We start from the raw sequence: 21,590 nt of genomic DNA, 5'->3' as shown, positions 1-21,590 counted from the left end.
ACAAAAAAGAAACTAACAGCAGGGATTATCTGTTGGAGGAGAGTAGTAGGGAAACTGAGTAAATGGGATAAGGCAGAAGAATTTTTTGTTTTATTCCTTTTCATACTCTTTGATAAATGCACATATTCTTTGACCCAGCAATTCCACACCCATTTGTTTACCTTATAAATACACTTCCACACATGCAAAATGACATAACTACAAAAATATTCAGATGCAGTATCATTAATATGAGAAAAAGAATGGAACCAACCTAAACACCTACCAGCAGGAAACCGGTTAAATAAATCATCCATGTGAAGAAACATGGTGCATTTGTTACCGAGGACTGCTCTCTCTGTTCTGATGTGGAACGATTTCCAGGGTAAGTAGAAAACAAAGCAAGACGCAGGATACCGTGTGTACTTCCCACTTGTGTGGGAAGAAAATCAGACCCTATGCCTGTGTATTTGCAAACGCAAGAAAAGAGTCCAGAAGGGCACAGAATAAACTGTAACAGTGGTTACCTCTGGGGAAAGGCACCAGGGAACTAGGGAATGGGCGTGAGGCACAAATTACTTCACAATGTACCTTCTGAACCACGGGCACGTATTATCTATTCACAACGCAGAGGACTAAACCACTACACGATCACGGCCATGTATCATCTATGCTCAATTTAAAAAATTCCCGAGGAGGAGGGATGAGGCAGGAGGGGAGAAATCACATACGAGGTGGGGGCCCAGAGTCAGGGGAACACGAAGCATTCGTACGCTACGATCTTTGTAATGTTTTTAACCTGAATCTCCCCTGAACTGATCTTATGGATTCCAACTTTGGACGACAGTTTCACAGAAGACGCAGGGCCTCCCCCAAAACCGGGAAAATAAGCGTTGCAGATTAGAGCAACGGTGTTCTGCGAGGCAGATGACTCTTTCATCCATGCACAGAGACAACTGGATTCACACCTTTTCTTCAGAACCTTTTTTATTCAACATCTAACCAACAGAGAAGGTCAGCCTGAACCAAAACAAGCTAAAATAGCCTCATTACAACACAACAGGGCACAACCCGAAATGAGGACAGAGGTTGGCCTCGGTTCTTTTCTGAGCAGACGAAGCAAGTATTTATACACAGGTGCCCCGTTCAAAACTGATTAGCCATGCACCACCACCACCGCCACCACCACCGAGGCAGGGCGCGCACAGATTGCTGGGGCTCCCCACGTGTGTCAGCCATCGAGTCCGCCTCTTCCTCAGCCATAAATAAGCCCTTGCTTTTTGGAGGGGAGGGTGATCAGCGGGCATCTTGAGTGATGGCACCATCTGTTTACTCTGAAACTTTGATGGGGAAGTGACAACTTATTTCCTCCCCTGAATCTGAGAAGCAATAGCCTGTCTGAATACCTAAAAAGTGTCCTGGGAGATATAGGTGCTGGAGGTTCCCTTCACAAAGGATTCACAGAGTAATCGTGTAGGGCTCTTTAAGTACTTAATCCTGTTGTTTTCCAGAAACCTTTGCACCTGGGCTCCCGAGAAGCAAGCAGGGCTGTTATCAGCACCCCACAGGCCTGTGGGTGAGGTGCCTCTCAGAGCAGCCACCCATGGAAGGGGAGGGGGCAGGGAAGGGGGCCAGACATCAGCTGAAACACTCCATGCTGGCTCTGACCCGCTCCATCTCGTGCAGGAAGCTGTAGAACTGGGGCAAGGTTAATTCTGGGGAGAGAAAATTCAGCTTCAGGTACATGTTTCCAACTCCACAGAATCATCCGAGAAAACAAATTTCCACCGAAAGAGTTTTTTCTGTTTCTTTTTTGACTTAGTACATCTAAGCAGCTCTTGATGGGTAATTGACCATAATAAAGAACTGAGCCCTTGAGCAGAGAAGGGTTCTCTCGGCTCCGTACAGAATTTAAAAGCGGCCTAACTCCACAGCACAAAGAGATGAAAGGACATTAGTCAGGACGCTCAACGCGACTTCTGCAGCAAGGGCTGCTTGCTCTTCAGTCTTGCCGTCCCTTCTCCCTGCGCTTTCCCTTTCTCAAAGAGGCCCTTCAACTGTGGGGTCTCCAACCTGCCGACGGCTTATTATTTACGAGAGGAGAGGCAGCGGAATGGCTCCTCCACAGCTCGGTTATGACTTTGTGCTAGAAGAAATGATTTGTGGTGCTTCACGAGCCCACAGACTGAGGAGAACGCGGGAAGAGTGAAAAGGCTCAAATGGGAATTCGGACTCACCTATGTACAAGTTTTCAGTTTGATTTCCTTTCTTAACCACCAACTTTAACTGATTAAAAAAAGAAGAAATAAAAAGCTGAAATTAAAATGATGACAACTGGGCAAAGAAATTCTTGAAATCCTTCCACTTAAATATCAAAGCATCCAGCTTCGGACTTGAGAGTAGGACGGAGCGGTCTGGGCGTCTATCACTGAAACTTCTAACAATTTGCATGATTACAGAACAATCGAGCTTTTAAGAACAATGTCAGGATCCTATTAATCCGAGAGTAGGCGTGTCAGTGGCCACATTTTTGGCTGACAATACTGCTCGGAGATACACAGGACCTCCACATCCAAACTGGGTATTAAAAAAAATCCAATGTCGATTTTATAATTATTAACCAAGTCAAAAATCTACCCATTTTCACAGATCAGGAAACTTACTTGTAAAAAAATACTTCCCACTTTTTCCAGTTCACTGCTCCCGGATGTCACTGTGACACAAAAGAGAAAAGTAATAAGTGATGGGTTGACAACGGACTCTGAACACCCCAATCTTGCAGGCTGTCCAGCAGAAGCCGTGTGGGGACGAGTATGAGGACAGCAAAATGTGCTCTTCAGGAAGTCAACTTACTGAGAGCCATGGATAGAAACAGCTGGCCAGTGGCAATACAGAGCAGCCGCTGCTGGCCCCAGTCGTCTTTGAGGACTGAGGACCTGTCCTCCCCCTGGAAGCTATCTGAAAGCCTCTGCACCCCCGCCCTACATCCCCCAAATGACCCAGGACTGGCTCTAACTAGTTACCTCCAAATTTCCACTCCATATCTATAAGCTGGTTAATCATCAGAGTCTGTCCTATGGCCCATCGAGCAAGGGTGGGGGCATTCTGCTTCCACTGAAACAAAAGCAAAAAGCCAAAGTCATAACAATGGGGAAAATCCCCCATCTTCATTCTGCCCCCAACACGGCAATGTATTTATTTATACAGACAAGGCGAAGAATGCAGAACTAAGGGCCTGGCCTATAGGCACAGATCTGGGGGATGTGGGAAGCAAAGAGGGGCAGAAGACGATATAAATGTTTTTCTTCTTTTAATGTTTTATTTACTTTTGAGAGGCAGAGGGGGACAGAGGATCCAAAGCAGGCTCCATGCTGACAGGAGAGAGCCGACACAGGGCTCGAACTCACGAACCACGAGATCATGACCTGAGCTGAAGTCGGAAACTCAACCAACTGAGCCACCCAGGTGCCCCTAAATGTTTTCTTTCATTCCAAGATTTGTTCCAAATTGGAACAAAAACTGTGTGACAATTAAAGTCAGACAAATCAGAGGCAAAAAATTAGAGATGCACCAAATAGTGCCGTTTAAATGCTGTATGTATGTTATTTGCATGAAATCAAATGAAAACCAGTAAGCTGGGGAAATAACACATAATGATGAGTGGTTTCTCCTTAGTCGGCATTTCTCATTTGTTTCTATTCATGAAATAAAAGCAAACAATCTTAATTAACCTTGATTAAGAGGAATTATGATACCTTTTCAGAAAAGTAAGTGGCTTTCTCCTCACTAAGACCTATAAGAGAAGAGAAGGAGATTTTAACATCGTAAAGAGCCACTGGGCCTGTCACCCTGAGCAACCTCCCTCGGTGATGACCTACCCAGAGTTATGAAATCAGCCCGGACCTGATCAGCTGTGAGACTCTTCTTCAAGGCACCTGGGAAACAGGGGAGAAAGCAGTTAAAAAGGACAAATCAGTAATCAATTGGCAGTAGGCATCAACGGGCAAAAGGGATACACAAAGACGTGGCCGGTTCCAGGAAGATCTCAACCCAGCTGCGGAGAAGATGCAGAAAGGAAATGACTGGAGAACGTGACAGCAGGTTCTATTTATTGTACAACACGGGTGTTCACCCCTCCAGAAAGTACGAAGGAAGCTAGAGACAACAGAAAGGATTTTATGGACTTGGGGCTGGGGGTCCCTGATCAGAGGCAAGAATAAGGCCTCAGATTCCTGGAGCAACATTGGGGAGCTCGACGTCAGGCTGGGCGTAAGGGCAACAGCCTAGAACTGTGCTGGGCAATATGTAACCATAAAGATGTGTGGCTATTTAAAGTTTCTTTCTTTCTTTCTCCCAGCACCCTCTTAGGTTTTAATTAATTAAAACGAAACAAAATTTAAAATTCTGTTCCTCAGTTGCACTAGCTGTTCTGAGTCCTCGACAGCCACATGGGTTCAGTGGCCATGGTACTGGACAGCACAGATCAGAGACCATCTCCATCTACCTAGATAGTTGCACTGGCCAGCGCTGCCATAGAGAACCTGCTTTCAGGACGTAAACCAAGACGGACTAAACAGTTGGCCTCTATGATTCACAAGTTACTTCCAGAGGGGCCGGGCAAAGCTCCTCACAAGCCCTGTGATCACTCCCCTGTGGGGGCTGCTTTGTTCTGCTTGCGAGCTCCAATTCCTGAAAACAAAGTGTCGCCAGCAACCTGGGCTTCTCAGTGTTTAACCTCAGACTACAGCCTAGAGTCACAATTTGGAAACCACTTTAAAATTTTCCACTTCTTAGTCTTCCAGAAGATGACTAATTAAAGAATAAGAAGATATCCACCACCATCCAGGGAGGGCCCTGAAGTAATACCCTAAACCCAACTCCCCACCCCCATCTCACTCCAGAAAAACAATCCTAAAGCCTGTCCGCTGCAAAATAAACCACGTAAACAAAGGGAGGAAATCTTTTATCGTCAAAATCAGACTGAGCAAGGAAGCCATAGGGAAATAAAAAAGGCAAGACACCAGGAAACCCTGGCCATAAAGGCCCTAGAAAAAGGCCACTTCCTAGCCAATTCAATTAATTCATAACTACCACATGTACAGCCCCTTAGTGTATACCTAGCTCAAATCCAATATTTTGCTTGATGATCCCAAAGTACTCTGAAGTGGGGGATTGCTATCGAAGCCTTTAATTTACCAGGAAAACTAAAGATCAGAAAGATTAAGCTTTGGGGGAGAAAATCTGGCAAAGGCACATAGTCAACAACTGCACTGCCAAGAAGTCACCCAACAGATACACCCCCGAAAGTACACTGAAATACACGCGTGGCAGCGGCTGGCCACCTCTAGAACCCCTAAGCTCTTCTCTCCCTTGCTCACTCAGCTTTTTCTACAGCATGCCAGGCAGGTTCCTACCTCCTGGCATTTGCCTTTGCAGTTCCCTCTGCTGGGGACACTCCTCCTCAAATCTGCACACAGTCATTCCGGCCTCTCCCTGAACATCCCCCCTCCATTTCAGGCGGAGCCGCTCTTCACTGGCACCCTCCTACTGCTACGCTTTTCTGCATTGCATTTATAACCACCCAGTTTCATGTGACATATTTATTGTCAATTTTTCCACTAGAATGTCTGTTTGATGAGACTAAAGACTTGGTCCGTTGTGCCCACTGTTGTGGCCCACGTCGTACTTTAAAAATATATTTGCAGGGCGCCTGGGTGGCTGCTCAGTGGGTTAAGCATCTGACTCATGGTTTCCGCTCAGGTCATGATTTTCCAGTTCATGAGATGGGGCCCCACATCGGGCTCTGTGCTGACAGCTCAGAGCCTGCTTGGGATTCTCTCCCTCTCTCTCTGCTCCTTCCCTGCATGTGCTCGCTCGCTCTCTCTCTCTCAAAATAAACAAACATTCAAAAAATTTTAAATAAAAAAAAATCTTAAAAAATATATACATGTGTGCATACACACACACACACACACACACATATATATTTGTATCATGCTAGGCCTCAAGCCCTTAATTAATCTTCCTTTCTTTTTATTAAGATATAATTGACCTATAATGTTGTGTAAGTTAAAGGTGTACAATCTGTTGATTTGATACATTCATATATGGCAATATGACTGCCACTGTAGCATTAGCTAATACCTCTATCACATCACATAATTATCATTTCCCTTCTGTGGTTAAGATCTAGCCTCTGAGCCTCTGAGCAATTTTGAAGTTTATAATACAGAATTGTTGACTATAGCTCTTAACTTCTTTTTCAGCTTTCTCCTTTGGTGATACCTTTGCCCTAAGCACAAGACAGGCCTGAAGCCTTGACTCTATGTCACACAGAAAGAAAACTGTAAATCCAGAGCTGTAGTCCTCAGGACATGCCACTTGGGGAAATCTGAGAATGTCCATCTTTAAACACATCTAACCAGGGGCGCCTGGGTGGCTCAGTCGGTTAAGTGTCCGACTTCGCCTCAAGGTCATGATCTCACAGTTCATGAGTTTAAACCCCATGTTGGGCTCTGTGTCCAGAGCTTGGAGGCTGCTTCGGATTCTGTGTCTCCCTCTCTCTCTTCCCTTCCCCCATTCACACTCTTTCTCGCTTTCAAAAATAAACATTAAAAAAACCACACATATAACCATGAGAGATGGTTTATAAAATCCTTGAGCACCAATTGTCACTGGAACAGTTGCCTTGGTAAACCCTTATTGTCATCAAACAGTATGGGAGACAACACAGTATGTTCAGGGGGACAGTTTCAGTTTTGCCAGGAAACAGTTGGGAAATTAGCGAATTGTTCTACTAGCCAAAAATCTACATAGGCTTATTCTGTGTAATAAAGGAAACTCAAGGAAAAGAACTAAGCCTTGGTTAAAACTCCAGGAGAAGGAAGCAGATAGGAGATGATGGTAAGCCACATTTAGTGAGCCATCACTGACCCTGAAGGCTGACCAGCTGAATCCACTTCCCTGAAGTTCACGGAAGGACAGAAGTCATAGTCACTGTGCATGCATTTACTGAGCACCTACTAGTGCCAGCACGATGCTAGATGCTGGCAAACATCAATGTCTGCGGTCGTGAGGCTTACAGTCTATCAGGAAGAGAAAGACCACAACAATAATGTAACAAGAAAGCCATATAGAATATGACTAAAAAGTGCCATAGAAAGAATAGAGGGAAGTGAGGTTGGGAGTCCTGGGGAACTTAGTTCTACAGCTGTTTAATACCATTTGTGACTATTGTTCATTGTTGATTACTCTATTTTTGCCCAGCCAGAAAGAACTCCTTTGGGAGAAATGAAGGGGAGTTATCAACTTTTCGTAAAAAAACCAGTTACTGAGTGTCCACAAGGGCCACATATCTTGCTACGTATTAAAATAAAACCAGGCTTTGGGGTGCCTGGGTGGCCCAGTCAGTTGCGCATCTGACTTTGGCTCAGGTCACCATCTCACAGTTCGTGGGTTCGAGCCCTGCATTGGGCTCTGTGCTGATAGCTCAGAGCCTGGAGGCTGCTTCAGATTCTGTATCTCCCTCTCTCTCTGTCCCTCCCCCATTCACACTGTGTGTCTCTCTCAAAAATAAGTAAACATTAAAATTTTTTTTTTTAATTTTTTTTTCAACGTTTTTATTTATTTTTGGGACAGAGAGAGACAGAGCATGAACGGGGGAGGGGCAGAGAGAGAGGGAGACACAGAATCGGAAACAGGCTCCAGGCTCCGAGCCATCAGCCCAGAGCCTGACGTGGGGCTCGAACTCACAGACCGTGAGATCGTGACCTGGCTGAAGTCGGACGCTTAACCGACTGCGCCACCCAGGCGCCCCCAAAATTTTTTTTCTTAATAGGGGCACCTGGGTGGCTTAGTCGGTTAAATGTCTGACTTCAGCCCAGGTCATGATCTCGTGGTCTATGAGTTCGAGCCCCACATCAGGCTCTGTGTCGACAGCTCAGAGCCTGGAGCCTGCTTCAAGTTCTGTGTCTCCCTCTCTCTCTGCTCCTTCCCCATTCATGCTCTGTCTCTGTCTCTCAAAAATTTTAAAATAAAAGTAAAAAAAAAAGTAAAAAAAAAATTTTTTTAATAAAAAAAATAAAACCAGACTTCAGTAGTAGCCCTACAGCCAAGTAATCTGTAATCTGGGAGCTCCCTGTGTCTGGGAGACAACTCGTAATGATAACAACAATCATAATATTAGCAACAGTGCGGCCACTGCTTACTGAAGGATTTTACAGTTATTATCTTTATTCATATAATGATATATGAGCTACTATTAGGAGCTCTGTTTTCTGAAGAAAACAGATTTTCAGAGAGGTTCAGTAACTCGGCTGTTAAGTAGCCGTGGTGACAAGTAAGCATACGAGGGGACATCCAGCAACCAAATGCAATGCGGGGCCTTCCCTGGATCCTGACGAAAGCAACCAACTATAGACAAATAAAATGTGTGAGACAATGGGGACACTAGAACACTGACTGCATATTTTAATTTTAGATAATGGCACTGTGGTTTGATAAGGGGGAAAAAAATTTATTTTTTAGAGATGGTAATCAGATATTCAGAAATGAAATGATATGACCTGAGACTTGCTTTAAAATAATCCAGTTTGGAGAGCAGTGAGAAGTGGACGGGTTGTACATGAAACAGTCTGGCTATGGGCTGATAACTATTGAAGTCAGGTGTTTTTTTAAAATTTTTTTTAATGTTCATTTATTTTTGAGAGAGAGAGACAGAGACAGAGACAGAGCGTGAGCGGGCAAGGGGCAGAGAGAGGGAGACACAGAATCCAAAGCAGGCTCCAGGCTCTGAGCTGTCAGCACGGAGCCCGACGCTCCATGGGCTCCAACTCACAAACTGCAAAGTCATGACCTGCGCTGAAGTCAGACACCTAACCGAATGAGCCACCCAGGTGTCCCTGAAGTCAGGTGTTTTTTTTAAGAATTACACACTAGTTAGTAAAAGAAAAACATTAAAACACACACACACAAACCACTGGGCTTTACACCAACCAAGGGAGGTAGTAGCCCCAGCTTTTCTACTGTAAGATTCTAAGCAAGTCACTTCTCTCTAGGGCTCTGTCTCTATCTACAAGACAAAGATTAGACCAGATCAGCCTTTACAAAAAGGTTTTACTTGACCCTCCCCCTACAGGAGGAGGAGGAGGAAGAGGAGGAGAAGGAGGGTTTCATGGTTAACTGTTTCTCAGATACTGGATAAGCAGGTTTCTTTATTGCAGGACTTTTCAGAGCCCAAGATATGTTAATGTGTGTGTCTCTTCAAGGTTCCAAGGCTGGGGGAGTGGGAGGGGACCATATTTCCTGCTTCTAGCTGACCACATAAGCCTTTTCTGGATGAAAACACCAAGTTGGGGACAACTGATCTGGAGGGTTGAGGCTCCTCCAGCTCTAACAAGGAGGTCTTACTGCAAGGCAGGCCCAGGATGAGGAAGGAGGTGAGGACCTCGAGGCCCTTGTATTTCAGATGAGATTGGGAAAGGCCTTGAACGCCACTCTGAGGGCTACAGATGTCATCATGTGAAGCAAACAGTTGTGAGGTGCAGCGTGACCCCCGCTGTGCTGCAGACCGTCCTCCAGGCCAGGCTGGAACCTGGGATGGAAGAGCCCTGTTGGAGACGCCACTGCCACAAGAAGGCACGAAGGACTAAGAACTTATTCTGGGCTGAGGAAAAGGACAAGTGACTTATAAGTTACACTCTCAGCTGCTCAGTCCTCATAGTCTGAGGAGTCATAGGACTGAAATCAACTACAATACATAAAGCGAAGCTTAGCAAGCACCGAATTAAGTGCTTTACATATATTAACTCATTCGTTCCTAATGCCACCACCATAAACTGCTCTTATCGCTTCATTTTTCAGATGTGAAACTGAGGTTGATTTGCCCAAGGCTGAATAGCTACATAGGTGATGTGATCGACCCTCGAATCCATGTGAGACTGCAAAGTCCATCTCTTGATTGGTATGCTGAGTTCCTTGGGGTTCTCTGCACCTATACAAAATGATCTGCTGTAAACAATGACAACCAATCTTGCCTGAAAAACGTACGCCCGACATCCCCTGGGAGGCGACAGGATTCCCCCAAGTTCAGTTCAACTTGCGCAGCATATACTGAGCATCGCTTCATGTCATCACTTTACTTGTAACCTTGGCTCAGGAAAGAAGTACGAGATCTTCCTCTGACTTCAAAGAACAAGCTCTCTGTCGAAGCCACAAAACAGACACATGTAAAACAGCATGAACAATAGAAAACTGTAAGTGACTGTGGCCCAAAATGGTAACTGTAGATAAACACCATCTCTCGGGAGCTGAGAGGAAGGGAGGTCACTGCAGACTGAAGTGGTTTAGGAAGGCTTTCTGGTGGGAGTTCCCGGGCTGGGGAGGGGTGAAGGCAGTCTGACAGGGCTGAGGGGCATGGGGAGCAGAGCTAAGGAAGACAGCAAAGGAGGGAGGCAGGGACGCCAGAAGACAGAGGTCTCCTGAAAAATCAGTGTCCACAACAGCTGTTGGGTGGACAGGTCCCCACCTGCAGACAAACCCACTCCCACAGATGTAGGCTAGAGAATGAGAAAGAAGATCTGCATGCCGGGCAGCTATCCTAACGCTCACACTCGGGAGGGCACAATGTCCTAAGGATGTTCACCACGGCACTGTTTCTAAGAGTGAAGGGCTAGAACTAAAATGTCCAGCCGCAGGAGACAGATGGTTAAAAGATACATCCAGTCCACGGCACATACAGCCCTGAGAAGAATGAGGTTCACATGGACGGGTCCCCATGACGTAACAGGTATGACAAAACACAAGCTGCACGAGCACTTTTATGGTTTACCACCATTTACGGCAAACAGAACATGAATGCACACGTGTGTGAAAATATAAAAGGATACACAGCAAAATTAAATTGCGATGGTGTCTGCAGACAAGAGCAGCATGAGGGTCAAAGGGGATCTTTCCCTTCTGACTCTCCAACAGCTCCGCATTGTTGTAGGTGTGCAATGAAAAACGTATGCCTGCGTTACAAAAGACCGCACATTCTCCTACAGCCTTTGGTTCATGTGCCTTTAACCCGCCACGAGAGCAAAAAACGCGAGAATCACACACACAGAGGATGGGAAAATGTCACAGTTGGAAACATTGGGAGGTTCTGATTTGAGCCCCCAGAACATCAGGAACCTATGACAGGCAAAGGAAAGGACCTGTACAGTGACATGGGAGGGCGCCCAACTTTCAGCGCAGCACCGGGCTGAGAGCCTGGGGAACATCAGCCCGTTACCAATTTGTAAAACGTGCAAACCGGGGATGCTGTTTCACCCACTTTCAGCCGGGTCAGCATCGACTCATTCTTGGAGACTGGGCTCAAATGTCGCCCCTCTCTTTACATAAAATTAACTTTTAATTAAGTTGCCAAATTCTAGCAACTTTTTAGGCAAAACATAGCCAACAATAAACAAGACAACCTGCTGACCCTCCACCCAGATAATATAGTCACAGTTAACATTCTTTTTTGTTTTTGTTACAAAAGTAGGACTGTGGTAGTTTTATAAGCTATTATTTTTATTAAACAGTTTTATAAACTGTTATTTTTATTAAACTATTATACTGCGAAAGATTTTCCATATCATTACATTTCCTTGATAGCGTCTTTTTAAATTATTACAGAATTTCAAAAATTAGAGCAACCTTTTACTGAGGTACTATGTTAAGCATATGTTTTATATTATCTCAGTCTTCAAAACAAGCCCCCTCCACACACCAAGAAAAAGCTCAGACTGGGGGGAAAACGTGAGAGAGGGGCTGCTGCTTGGGGTTGGGAGACAGAGGGTACTTGGACAAAGTCACACTACTCATCGAGTGACAGACCCACGTCTACCTAACTCAGAACATGAATTTTTGACCCCCATGATGTTCCCCTGTAGAAACAGCACATTATACTAATCTCCAACTATTGGGCTATTGGTTTCTAATTGTTCTAGACCATTAAAACAGTGCTGTAATGGATATCTCTACAGCTAAACCTTTGTGATCGCCTCCCTCCTGGCTAGAAACTTTTCCTGATTGCTCTAGGCAAACTCTACCTCTGAAACCATCTGTCATGGAAGACCTTTTCTATTTTGAATCCATTGTGGACTAATATTTTTGAAAAAAAAAAAAAAAAAACACAACGGAAATTAATTTCCAGAAATCTGGAACGAAAAACCACATACAAAATATAAGCCCCAAATGGTTAAAATGGTAAAATTTACGTTATGCATATTTTACCACATTAAAAAAAAAAAAAACAAGCCCGTGGGGTGCCTGCCTGACTGGCTCAATCAGTAGAACATGCGACTTTTGATCTCCGGGTTGTGAGTTCAAGTCCCACGTTGGATGTTTAATGTTTATTTATTTTTGAGAGAGAGAGAGAGAGAAAGAGACAGAGCATGAGCGGGGAAGGGAGAGAGTGAGGAAGACACAGAATCGGAAGCAGGCTCCAGGCTCTAGCTGTCAGCACAGAGCCCGACGTGGGACTTGAACTCACAAACCCTGAGATCATGACCTGAGCTTAAGTTGGACACTTAACCAACTGAGCCACCCAGACGCCCCCCCAAAAATAAAATCTTTAAAAATATATATAGATAAGCCCCATTTTAAAAATCAGTAAATTCAAAATATTTTGCCAGATTGCTCTAATTTCACAAAAGGAAGCTAACTGCCTACTCTCGATTTCTATACACTGTGCAGGGGACCAGATAGCAGTTTGGGGATGGAAGCTGGGATACAGAGTGCACTTTTAGCTGTACCTCTAGTTCACTCTACTGTGGTTATCTGTGTACCTGGCTTCCCTCCTAGACTGAGTCCCGCCCATGTCTGGTTCTCCATTGAATGCACTGGCTCAGCGCCCAAAGCACGCTTGCCAACTCCGTGGTCTGAAACACTGTTCAAAGAACGTCTCTGGCCTCAGCTGCTAAGAGAGGCTACTCACCATTTGGAACCAGAAGGAGGCTTTTCACAATGCTTCTGAGAGGGCCAAGGCTGATCTGATTGGTGGTGGCAAACTCAGAGAGCTGAGCCAGAAACCTTTCCACCTGCAGAGAGGGAACAAGCCAGGCCTTCACTTTCTAAGCATCTCAGGGCTGTAGACCCACACTCAGCACTCTCCTTATCACAAGGTACTTTACCTCTTTTGGCTCAGTTAGGAAGTGGAAAAGCACTTCTGTCAAGGCTGAGAACTGCTGTGAAGAGAATAACACAGAACATCAGCAAAATTCTACTCCTGGGTCGTGTTCCCACATCTCATCCACATATAGACCCTTTGGAGAGAACACACAGGTGCTGACACCTGTCTGATCATCTTATAGTTCAAATATTCACAATACCCACTACCCAGTGTCAATATATCAGTATCACCATATTGTCTGAAAAACTTGTATATCTTAGTGGAACACCTGGGAGATACGTATTGAGAGACTGTGAGTGTATGCACACACATGCACATACACATCTCAAGGGTCCAAATACACACACACACACACACACACAGCCTGAAAGGAAAATCATTGGAAGATTAACAGCAGTTGTTTTGTTTATATTTCCACATACTTATTATTCAAACATAAGCCAATCCAAATATATAATTTCTTATTCTGCCCCACACAAATGTTAACATACTTCATAAACTTTTTCTCTATTTTTTTTTTTTTGAGAGAATCCAAGTGGGGGAGGGGCAGAGAGAGGGGGACAGATCTGAAGCGGGCTCTTCACGGACAACAGTGAACCTTACGCGGGGCTTGAACTCACAAACCATGAGATCATGACCTGAGTCGAAGTCGGGTGCTCAACTGACTGAGCCACCCAGGTGTCCCTCTACCTTGTTTTTTAAAGCAGTTATTTCTGTGGAGTGAGATTTTGGGTGATTTTTATTTTCTTCTGTTTTCTCTATCCATATTTTCTGGATTTCTTCCCCCACAATAAACATTATTATGTATATAACAAAACAGTAAATTTTACACTTCCTTATACACTGTCTTAGAACAGACTCTTCTTCTTTTTTTTTTTTTTTTTTTTTTTTTTAAAGATTTTATTTTAGGGGAGCCTGGATGGCTCAGTTAAGTGTCTGACTCTCGACTTTGTCTCAGGCCATGATGTCACTGTTCATGAGTTCAAGCCCTGCATTGAGCTCTGTGCTGAGTGTGGACCCTGCTTGGGATTCTCTCCTCTCTCTCTGCCCCTCTCCCACTTGCACTCCCTCTCTGTCTCTCGAAATAAATAAACTTAAAAAAAAAATTAAATAAATACAAATGGGATGTAAGTGAACCCACACACTGCATCTTGCCTTTTTACATTCAATTATATCTTAGAGATTGATCTTGTCAGTAGATATAATTCTACCCAGTTTTTCCCCCCAAGAGTTTATTTTTAAGTAATCTCTAACCCAACAGGGGGTTTGAACTCACAACCCAGAGATCAAGAGACACACGCTCCACCGACTGAGCCAGTCAGGTGCCCCTCTACCCAGTTCTTTTAACAAGTGCATGATATTCAACTGCATAGACAGTATAATTAACTCCCTAGGGATGAACACTAGTGTGTGTGTGTGTGTGTATATCCGTGTGTGTGCACATGTGCTTTGTTGATGTTACTGCAATGCTGCAATGAATATCCTCCCACATATTTTTTTGACATACGTGTCTACAAAATACTTTTTAAAAATTTCTTAGGTCAAATAATATGTGCATTTTAAATTCTGTGTAAAATGGTGCCAAGTTGCCTTGCCAAGAAGTTGCATGGATTTACATTTCCACCAGCCAATGGCACATAAGTATCTACCTTCTCAAAACTTCATAGATATTCCCTGGAAACATTTTAACCAATGCTGACCCAGGGGTTGTCTTTCTGTGGTATTTATGATAATAGCTTTGCCTAACTGCTGATTCTATATAGTAAAAACAAGAAAAGTCAGGGACAAGCTTCAGACAATGTCCTCAAACTGTGAGTTTTCCTTTTTTTTTTTTTTCAGCTGTGAATCTGTGGACCATCAGATCTTTGGCTGACCCTTAGCCACCCTGAGCCTTTTAAGAAAGAGAGCAGCTGCGAAGCCCTCCAGCAGCTTTTCCATTTCCAGGCCTCAGCCTAGCATTCAGGCTCAACTCCCTGTGAGGCCTCATTCCCCCATGTCTCCTCTCAAGGGGAGCCTCAACTTAATCTGGTCGGCAGGACATGCTGTCCCCCATCCCTATCTCCACTTTTCCAAACCCTCCTTTATCCTTCAATGCTCTGCCAAGACACAATGACCCTCCCAACAAGAAAGTGACCTACCCAGATTCTTAACTTCTAAGGCTCCCTCTTGGAACCTTGCCTGAGGGCACCTAGAATTTTAAATCTTGATAAGAAAAGACTTGTCTTAGCAGAGAAGGTTCCTTGTATACGTTTGTATGGTCACAGAGCCTTAGTTAATGAAAGTGCATAGTTAAGTATTTGTTGAATAAATCTCCCTAAATACTTTCCTCATTCTTTGCCTTTTTGTATCTGCATAGCTGTCTCCCTCTGGAATGCTCACCTGCCCATCACCATCCGAGAAATCAAAATCTTAACTGTTCTCACTAGCGAATACATGGAAAGATGCTCCAGATCATTCCAGATGAGAAATGCAAATAAGCAAAATAAGGAAATGCCACTGCTTTACTTATCAAATCTTCAAAAATAAAGGTCTGATGACACCAGTGCTGATGCAAGTAAGTGCCAGGAAACAGATGTGCTCCCACTGCTGATGGGAGGACAAACTGGGGCAACCTTTCCAGACAGCAATTTGATAGTCATATCTAATTTTTATTTTTTAATTTATTTTTAAAAAACGTTTATTTTTGAGAGACAGTGCGAGTGGGGAGAAAGGCAGAGAGAGAGGGAGACAGAGGATCTGAAGTGGGCTCCACACTGATGGCAGTGAGCCCCATGTGGGGCTCGAACCATGAGATCATTACCTGAGCTGAAGTGGAACGCTTAACCAACTGAGCCACCCGGGCGCCCTGATAGTCATATCTAATGTTTAAATGCTCATATCTCTTGACCTAGTAATTGATTGCAGGAAGAACACCCTTCAGATATGTTCCCAAAGGTAAACCCAGCCACATTTACACAAAGCAGTTCATAGGCAGCACTGTTCAGAAAAACAAAAGACTGAAAGCAACTGAAGTGTCTATTAACAGAGGGCTAGTTAAACAAATTATGGTAGATGCATTTCAAAGAATATCATGCAAAAGAGAAAGAGGCTAGTCTAATCTCTTGTGTAAAAAAGAAAATGTTTTAAAGGCTACCCATATATATACAGGCAGAGGCAGACTTTTTTTTTCTCCAAAGATACACAAGAAACTATTAAAATGTCAATTTCTGCAGAGAAGAGAAACAGGTATTTTAACTTTATATCTTGAATACTGTTTAAATTTTCTAACTGCATGTGTTGCTTTCATTTATAGCTAGATGAGAGGATTACAGACCGTTTCTTTTTTTTCTAATGTTCATTTATTTAATTTGAGAGAGTGCACACATGCCCATGTGAGGGGGACAGTGGGGAGGTGGGAGTAGGGGGGATGGGGGAAGGGAGGGAGAGAGAGAATCCCAAGCAGGCTCCCCACGCAAGAGTCCATTTGACACTCCACTCGATCCCAAGACTGCAAGATTAGGACCTGAGCTGATATCAAGAGTCGGACACTCAACCAACTGAGCCACCTAGGCGCCTCATTCTTCTTTATATTTTTCTGATTTTCCTCTCAAATAACCATTCTAAAAATTACTTTTATTTTGTTTTTAAAATATTTTTTGTTTATTTTTGAGAGAGAGAGAGAGAGAGAGAGAGAGCGAGCGAGCAGGGGAGGGACAGAGAGAGAGGGAGACACAGAATCCCAAGCAGGTCCCAGGCTCTGAGCTGTCAGCACAGCTTGAGGAGCTCGAACTCAAAGACCGTGAGATCACGACCTGAGTGAAAAGTTGGACGCTTCACCGATGGAGCCACCCAGGTGCCCCCCAAATTCTGATTTTTAAAATCATATTCTCAAGGCTCCACATTACCTAGGACTGGTCCAAGCCATTACAGGATGTATCTAGGTGAACTCAGCACTGTACTTTGTCTCCATTTTCTGACCTGCCCTAGCAGATCAAAATTTCCCCAGCATAAGAGGCTGTGTCCATCAATCCTTTGCACACCTCACTGTGTTTAGTGGCTATTTGGGTACAGTAGGGCATTCAGATAAATACCCACAGAGTGAGCAACAAATGGTGATGCCCACATTAATACAATGATTCTTTTTCTCCTTGATATATAGGCCTCAGACTTCAAAATAAATTCGGCTAATAGAGTGGGTACTCGGGGAAATCTGATCACCCAACAAAAGGCAGGGAAAGGACTCTGCTAAGTTGCTCATCAGGAAGAAGCTTTCTGTGTTAAAAGCCAAGGTAAAGGGGCACCTGGCTGGCTCAGCCAGAAGAGCACGCACTTCTTGATCTCTCGGGGTTGTGAGTCTGAGCCCCACACTGGGTGTAGACATTACTAAAATTAATAAATAAACTTAAGAGAAAAGGGTTAAAGGTCCAGAGTGTAGTTTAAGGTTAGAATGAGTAAAAAGCAAGCTCTGATTTTAAAGGACGTGGTTTATATTTTTCCATGAATACCAAATTGGAGGAGGTAACCTTAGGCGTCATAGCATCCTGTCGCTTCAAAAAAGTTTTTTAGCAGCAGAATCTTTTTTATTCTCCACATGGAAGTCTTCCAGAAAATCCTGCCACACATACAAGTAAAAGCTAAGCAACCTGGGTAGGGAGGTCATCTGGAAAGCTCTGTTCTGTATATTTAATCCCCCAGAATCTAAAATCAAGCATCAGGTCCTGAATTCCGGGTTCTACCACCCCCGGTGCCTGACCTTAAACAGGTCAATTTCTGGGGTGTCTGGGAGGCTCAGTCGGTTAAGTGTCAGACTCCAGCTCAGGTCATGATCTCACGTTTCAGGCGTTCAAGCCCTGCGTTGGGTTCTGTGCTGACAGCTTGGAGCCTGGAGCCTGCTTCAGATTCTGTGTCTCCCTTTCTCTATCCCTCCCCTGCTTCTCTCTCAAAAGTAAATAAATAAACATTAAAAAAAAAAAAAGGTCAATTTCTTTCCCTGAACCATTTTTCTTATCTGTAAAATGGGAATTATAACAGCACCTACCTTTTATTTTTTTTTAAACTTTTTTTAACGTTTATTTTTGAGACAGAGAGAGACAGAGCATGAATAGGGGAGGAGCAGAGAGAGAGGGAGACACAGAATCTGCAACAGGCTCCAGGCTCTGAGCTGTCAGCACAGAGCCTGACGCGGGGCTTGAACTCAGGGACCGTGAGATCATGACCTGAGCCGAAGTCGGACGCCCAACCGACCAAGCCAACCAGGCGCCCCAGCACCTACCTTTTAGAGTTGCTACACATAAAGCACTGAAAACAGTGCCTGCCACATGGTACATGCTCCATAAATGACAGCTATTTTTGTTCAACCACTCTGTGATCCAGTTTCCTTAATCTGTAAAATGGGGATGATAATAAAACCTACTGCCTAGGGTGTCTGTAAAGACTTAATGACTTAATATACATAAAAGCACTTAGAAGTGCTGTATGATAAACAGTGGCCACTAGCCACACGTAGCTATTAAACACTTGAAAAAGGCTAGTCTAGGGGCGCCTGGGTGGCTCAGTCGGTTGGGCGTCCGACTTCGGCGCAGGTCATGATCTCGCGGTCCGTGAGTTCGAGCCCCCCATCGGGCTCTGGGCTGACAGCTCAGAGCCTGGAGGATGTTTCGGATTCTGTGTCTCCCTCTCTCTGACCCTCCCCCGTTCGTGCTCTGTCTCTCTCTGTCTCAAAAATAAATAAATGTTTAAAAAAAAAAATTAAAAAAAAAAAAAAAGAAAAAGGCTAGTCTAGGGACATCTGGGTGGCTCAGTTGGTTGAGCATCTTGATTTCAGCTCAGGTCATGATCCCAGGGTGGCAGGATTCAGTCTTTTGTTGGGCTCACGCTGAGCATGGAGCCTGCTTGAGATTCATTCTTTCTCTCTCTCCCCCTCTCCCCAGCTTGGGCTCTCTCTCTAAAATAAAGAAAAAAACTCAAAACCCTATTAAAAAGAAAAAGGCTAGTCTAATTTGAGATATGCTGTAAATGTGAAACGCACACCAGAATCAGAAAAATTAGTACTAAAAAGCTGGGGCGCCTGGGTGGCGCAGTTGGTTAAGCATCCGACTTCAGCCAGGTCACAATCTCGCAGTCCGTGAGTTCGAGCCCCACGTCGGGCTCTGGGCTGATGGCTCAGAACCTGGAGCCTGTTTCCGATTCTGTGTCTCCCTTTCTCTCTGCCCCTCCCCCGTTCATGCTCTGTCTCTCTCTGTCCCAAAAATAAATAAAAACATTGAAAAAAAAATTAAAAAAAAAAGTAAAATATCCCCCATTAATATTTTTTATGTGGATTAGATGTTGAAATGATAGTATTTTAATATACTGGATTAAAGAAAACATTAAATTAGCTTTCTGTTTATTTATTTCTTTACTTATTTATTAGAGATTTTATTGTCAAGTAATCTCTACTCCCAATGTGGGACTTGAACACTCAATCCTGAGATCAAGAGTCACAACCAGGCACCTTCTTTTTAATTTTTACATGTGACTGCTAGAAAATGTAAAATTAGACATGTGGCTCGCAATTTATTTCTGTTGGACAAAGGGGCTTCAGAATATGTCTGGCACTGCAATTACTTTAGGAGAAAACAGTAGGTTGTAGGGGATGCTGAGATGAAGGACAGGGAACCCCATCTCCTGGGAAGTTAAGACTTGGTGGGGGGAAACAGATGCACCTTTACAATGGTGGTGAGAAGTGTCATTTTAACCTATTTCTTTTCGCTGCCTTGGTGCTTTGAAAAGGGCATCTCGACCAGCACAAGGACAGGAAGTCGGCTGGCTGGCATTTGCTGCCAGAACAGGCAAAAATCAGCCTCCCCACTTCCACTATCAAGGTGGGGGGCGGGGGAGGGGTCCTCCACTGTGTAGACTATATGGCTTCTTTCTTTGAGGACTGCCAGGTATTGCTCTTAATTGGGAGGTAGGACAGTCCCACCCTGGCCTGGCCATTACCCAAACCCACATGCGACCCCGGATTACCTGCCCCTACTCCAGGCTCCCCCCCGCCACCCCCGGGCTCCCAGGGGATGCAAAGACCCTCAGTCTCCCCAGTTGGCCTCCCTACTGAACGTCTCAAATTCCACAACTCCCCAAACTCCCTAGGCCTCCCGACACCCCAGTCTGTTCCCTCGGTTCCCCACAATGCTTTCAGCCTCATAGAGGCTCCCCTCAATTCCTCTTCCGAGATCCCTCCCCGTTCTCACGCCTCCCGGAAGTCCCACGTCTGAGTCCCCACGCCCCCGGGACCCTTCAGCTGGCCCTAAGGCCTCCTTAGAGCCCTCGGCCCCCCGAACTGTCCTCAGACCCCAATTTCCCTCTCAGCCCGCCCCTGAATGTCCCTAAGGCCACACCGCACCCCGGACTCTCCCCGCCCCCAGGCGGCCCTCGGCCCACACCCCTCCCCTCCCTCGGCCCTCGGGACCGTCGCGGGCCCGCGCCCCGGCCGCCCGGCCCACCTGCGCGCCCAGCTGGTTCAGCTGCTGCATGTCGCCGCCCACGGCCTCGGGCACCGGGTCCTGCGTGCAGTGCAGGCGGCCCATGGCGTCGGCCCGGCCTCGCAGCGCCCGCGGCCTCCCAGCTTCCTCCCTCGCCGCCGCCCGCCTCGCCGAGCTTCCGCAGCCGCACTTTCGCCACGGGCCCTCAGGCCGCCGCCGCGCTCCTCCCCCGGCCGGCCTCGGGGCGGGGCACTCGCGGAGCCGCGGACACGCGCGGGCCCCGGGGCGGGGCAGGGCGCCCTGGCTGAGCAGCAGGAGCGCGCGGCCGCTGCGACCCCTGGAGAGGCCGGAGGAGTCCAGCCGCTAGGTGACCCCAGAACACCTCAATACCCTTGGCCTCCCTGAGCCTCAGTTTCCCTATCTGTAACGTGATCCCAGCGACGGCTGCTTAACTGAGCTAATCCTCCTAAAATGTTCAGAACATAGCCTGGCCCAAAGGAGGCCCTCAATCAATGGTTAGTGGCTATCATTGTGATAGTTATTATGCATTCAGCAGATATTAATTGCACGCTGACCATGCCAGGCCCCGCGGATAGAGAAGTGAACAGTGCAGGCCCAGTGTCCCCAGGAGAGCTTATATCAGAGCAGAGCAGAGCGGTCTCAAAGTTGGGCTTGCATCAGCATCTTCTGGAGGTCTTGTTGTAAAGCAGATTGCTGGGCCCCACCCCCAAAGCATCTCATCTGGAAGGGTCTAGTGTGGAGCCTGAGAACTTGGACTTCCAGCAAGTACTTAGGGACCACGCTTTGAGAACCTCTGGAGTGGAGGACACTGCCCCAAAGAAGTACTAATACTGTGATAATACCAGGAAGGGTGGTGGTGGTCAGGTCCATGAAGTGAGATTATTATGACAGTGGTAATCACTGCAGCCCCTAAAACACTTTAACCCCCAGTCTGTCTCTTCCCAAGGACCTCCCACAGCCCCAAGTAACTTTTACCCTGATCTCCATTGGAC

The 21,590-nt window shown here is 45.5% G+C and overlaps 1 protein-coding gene across 2 annotated transcripts; it reads right to left on the bottom strand.

Moving 5' to 3' along the window:
• Nucleotides 1-948: 948 nt before the first annotated feature.
• Nucleotides 949-20,787, bottom strand: COMMD7 (COMM domain containing 7). Of its 2 annotated transcripts, none has more exons than XM_047852106.1 (9): nucleotides 20,599-20,787; nucleotides 13,137-13,187; nucleotides 12,941-13,043; nucleotides 3,858-3,914; nucleotides 3,735-3,772; nucleotides 3,003-3,093; nucleotides 2,643-2,692; nucleotides 2,217-2,265; nucleotides 949-1,694 (listed from the first exon to the last, which is right to left on the bottom strand). In XM_047852106.1, exons 1-9 carry the CDS (start codon nucleotides 20,680-20,682, stop codon nucleotides 1,618-1,620), a joined length of 600 nt encoding a protein of 199 aa, XP_047708062.1. In that variant the 5' UTR covers nucleotides 20,683-20,787; the 3' UTR covers nucleotides 949-1,617. The 2 variants fall into 2 exon arrangements, with proteins under 2 accessions (XP_047708062.1, XP_047708060.1); XM_047852104.1 differs by having other exon boundaries at nucleotides 13,137-13,190; nucleotides 20,599-20,785.
• Between the last annotated feature and the right edge of the window lie 803 nt (nucleotides 20,788-21,590).

Source organism: Prionailurus viverrinus, chromosome A3 (genome assembly GCF_022837055.1).
Source record: "Prionailurus viverrinus isolate Anna chromosome A3, UM_Priviv_1.0, whole genome shotgun sequence".
Lineage (NCBI taxonomy): Eukaryota > Metazoa > Chordata > Mammalia > Carnivora > Felidae > Prionailurus > Prionailurus viverrinus.
The sequence above is the reverse complement of the archived record's forward strand: the minus strand, read 5'-3'. Positions and strand labels throughout refer to the sequence as shown.

Coding starts and splice junctions, on each gene's coding strand:
- COMMD7 (XM_047852104.1), bottom strand. CDS start 20,682: ATGGGCCGCCTGCACTGCACGCAGGACCCGGTGCCCGAGGCCGTGGGC. Junction 13,044..13,136: donor TCCTAACTGAGCCAAAAGAG/GTAAAGTACCTT, acceptor CCCTCTCTGCAG/GTGGAAAGGTTTCTGGCTCA. Junction 3,915..12,940: donor CCTCCTTCTGGTTCCAAATG/GTGAGTAGCCTC, acceptor CCTGTTTCCCAG/GTGCCTTGAAGAAGAGTCTC.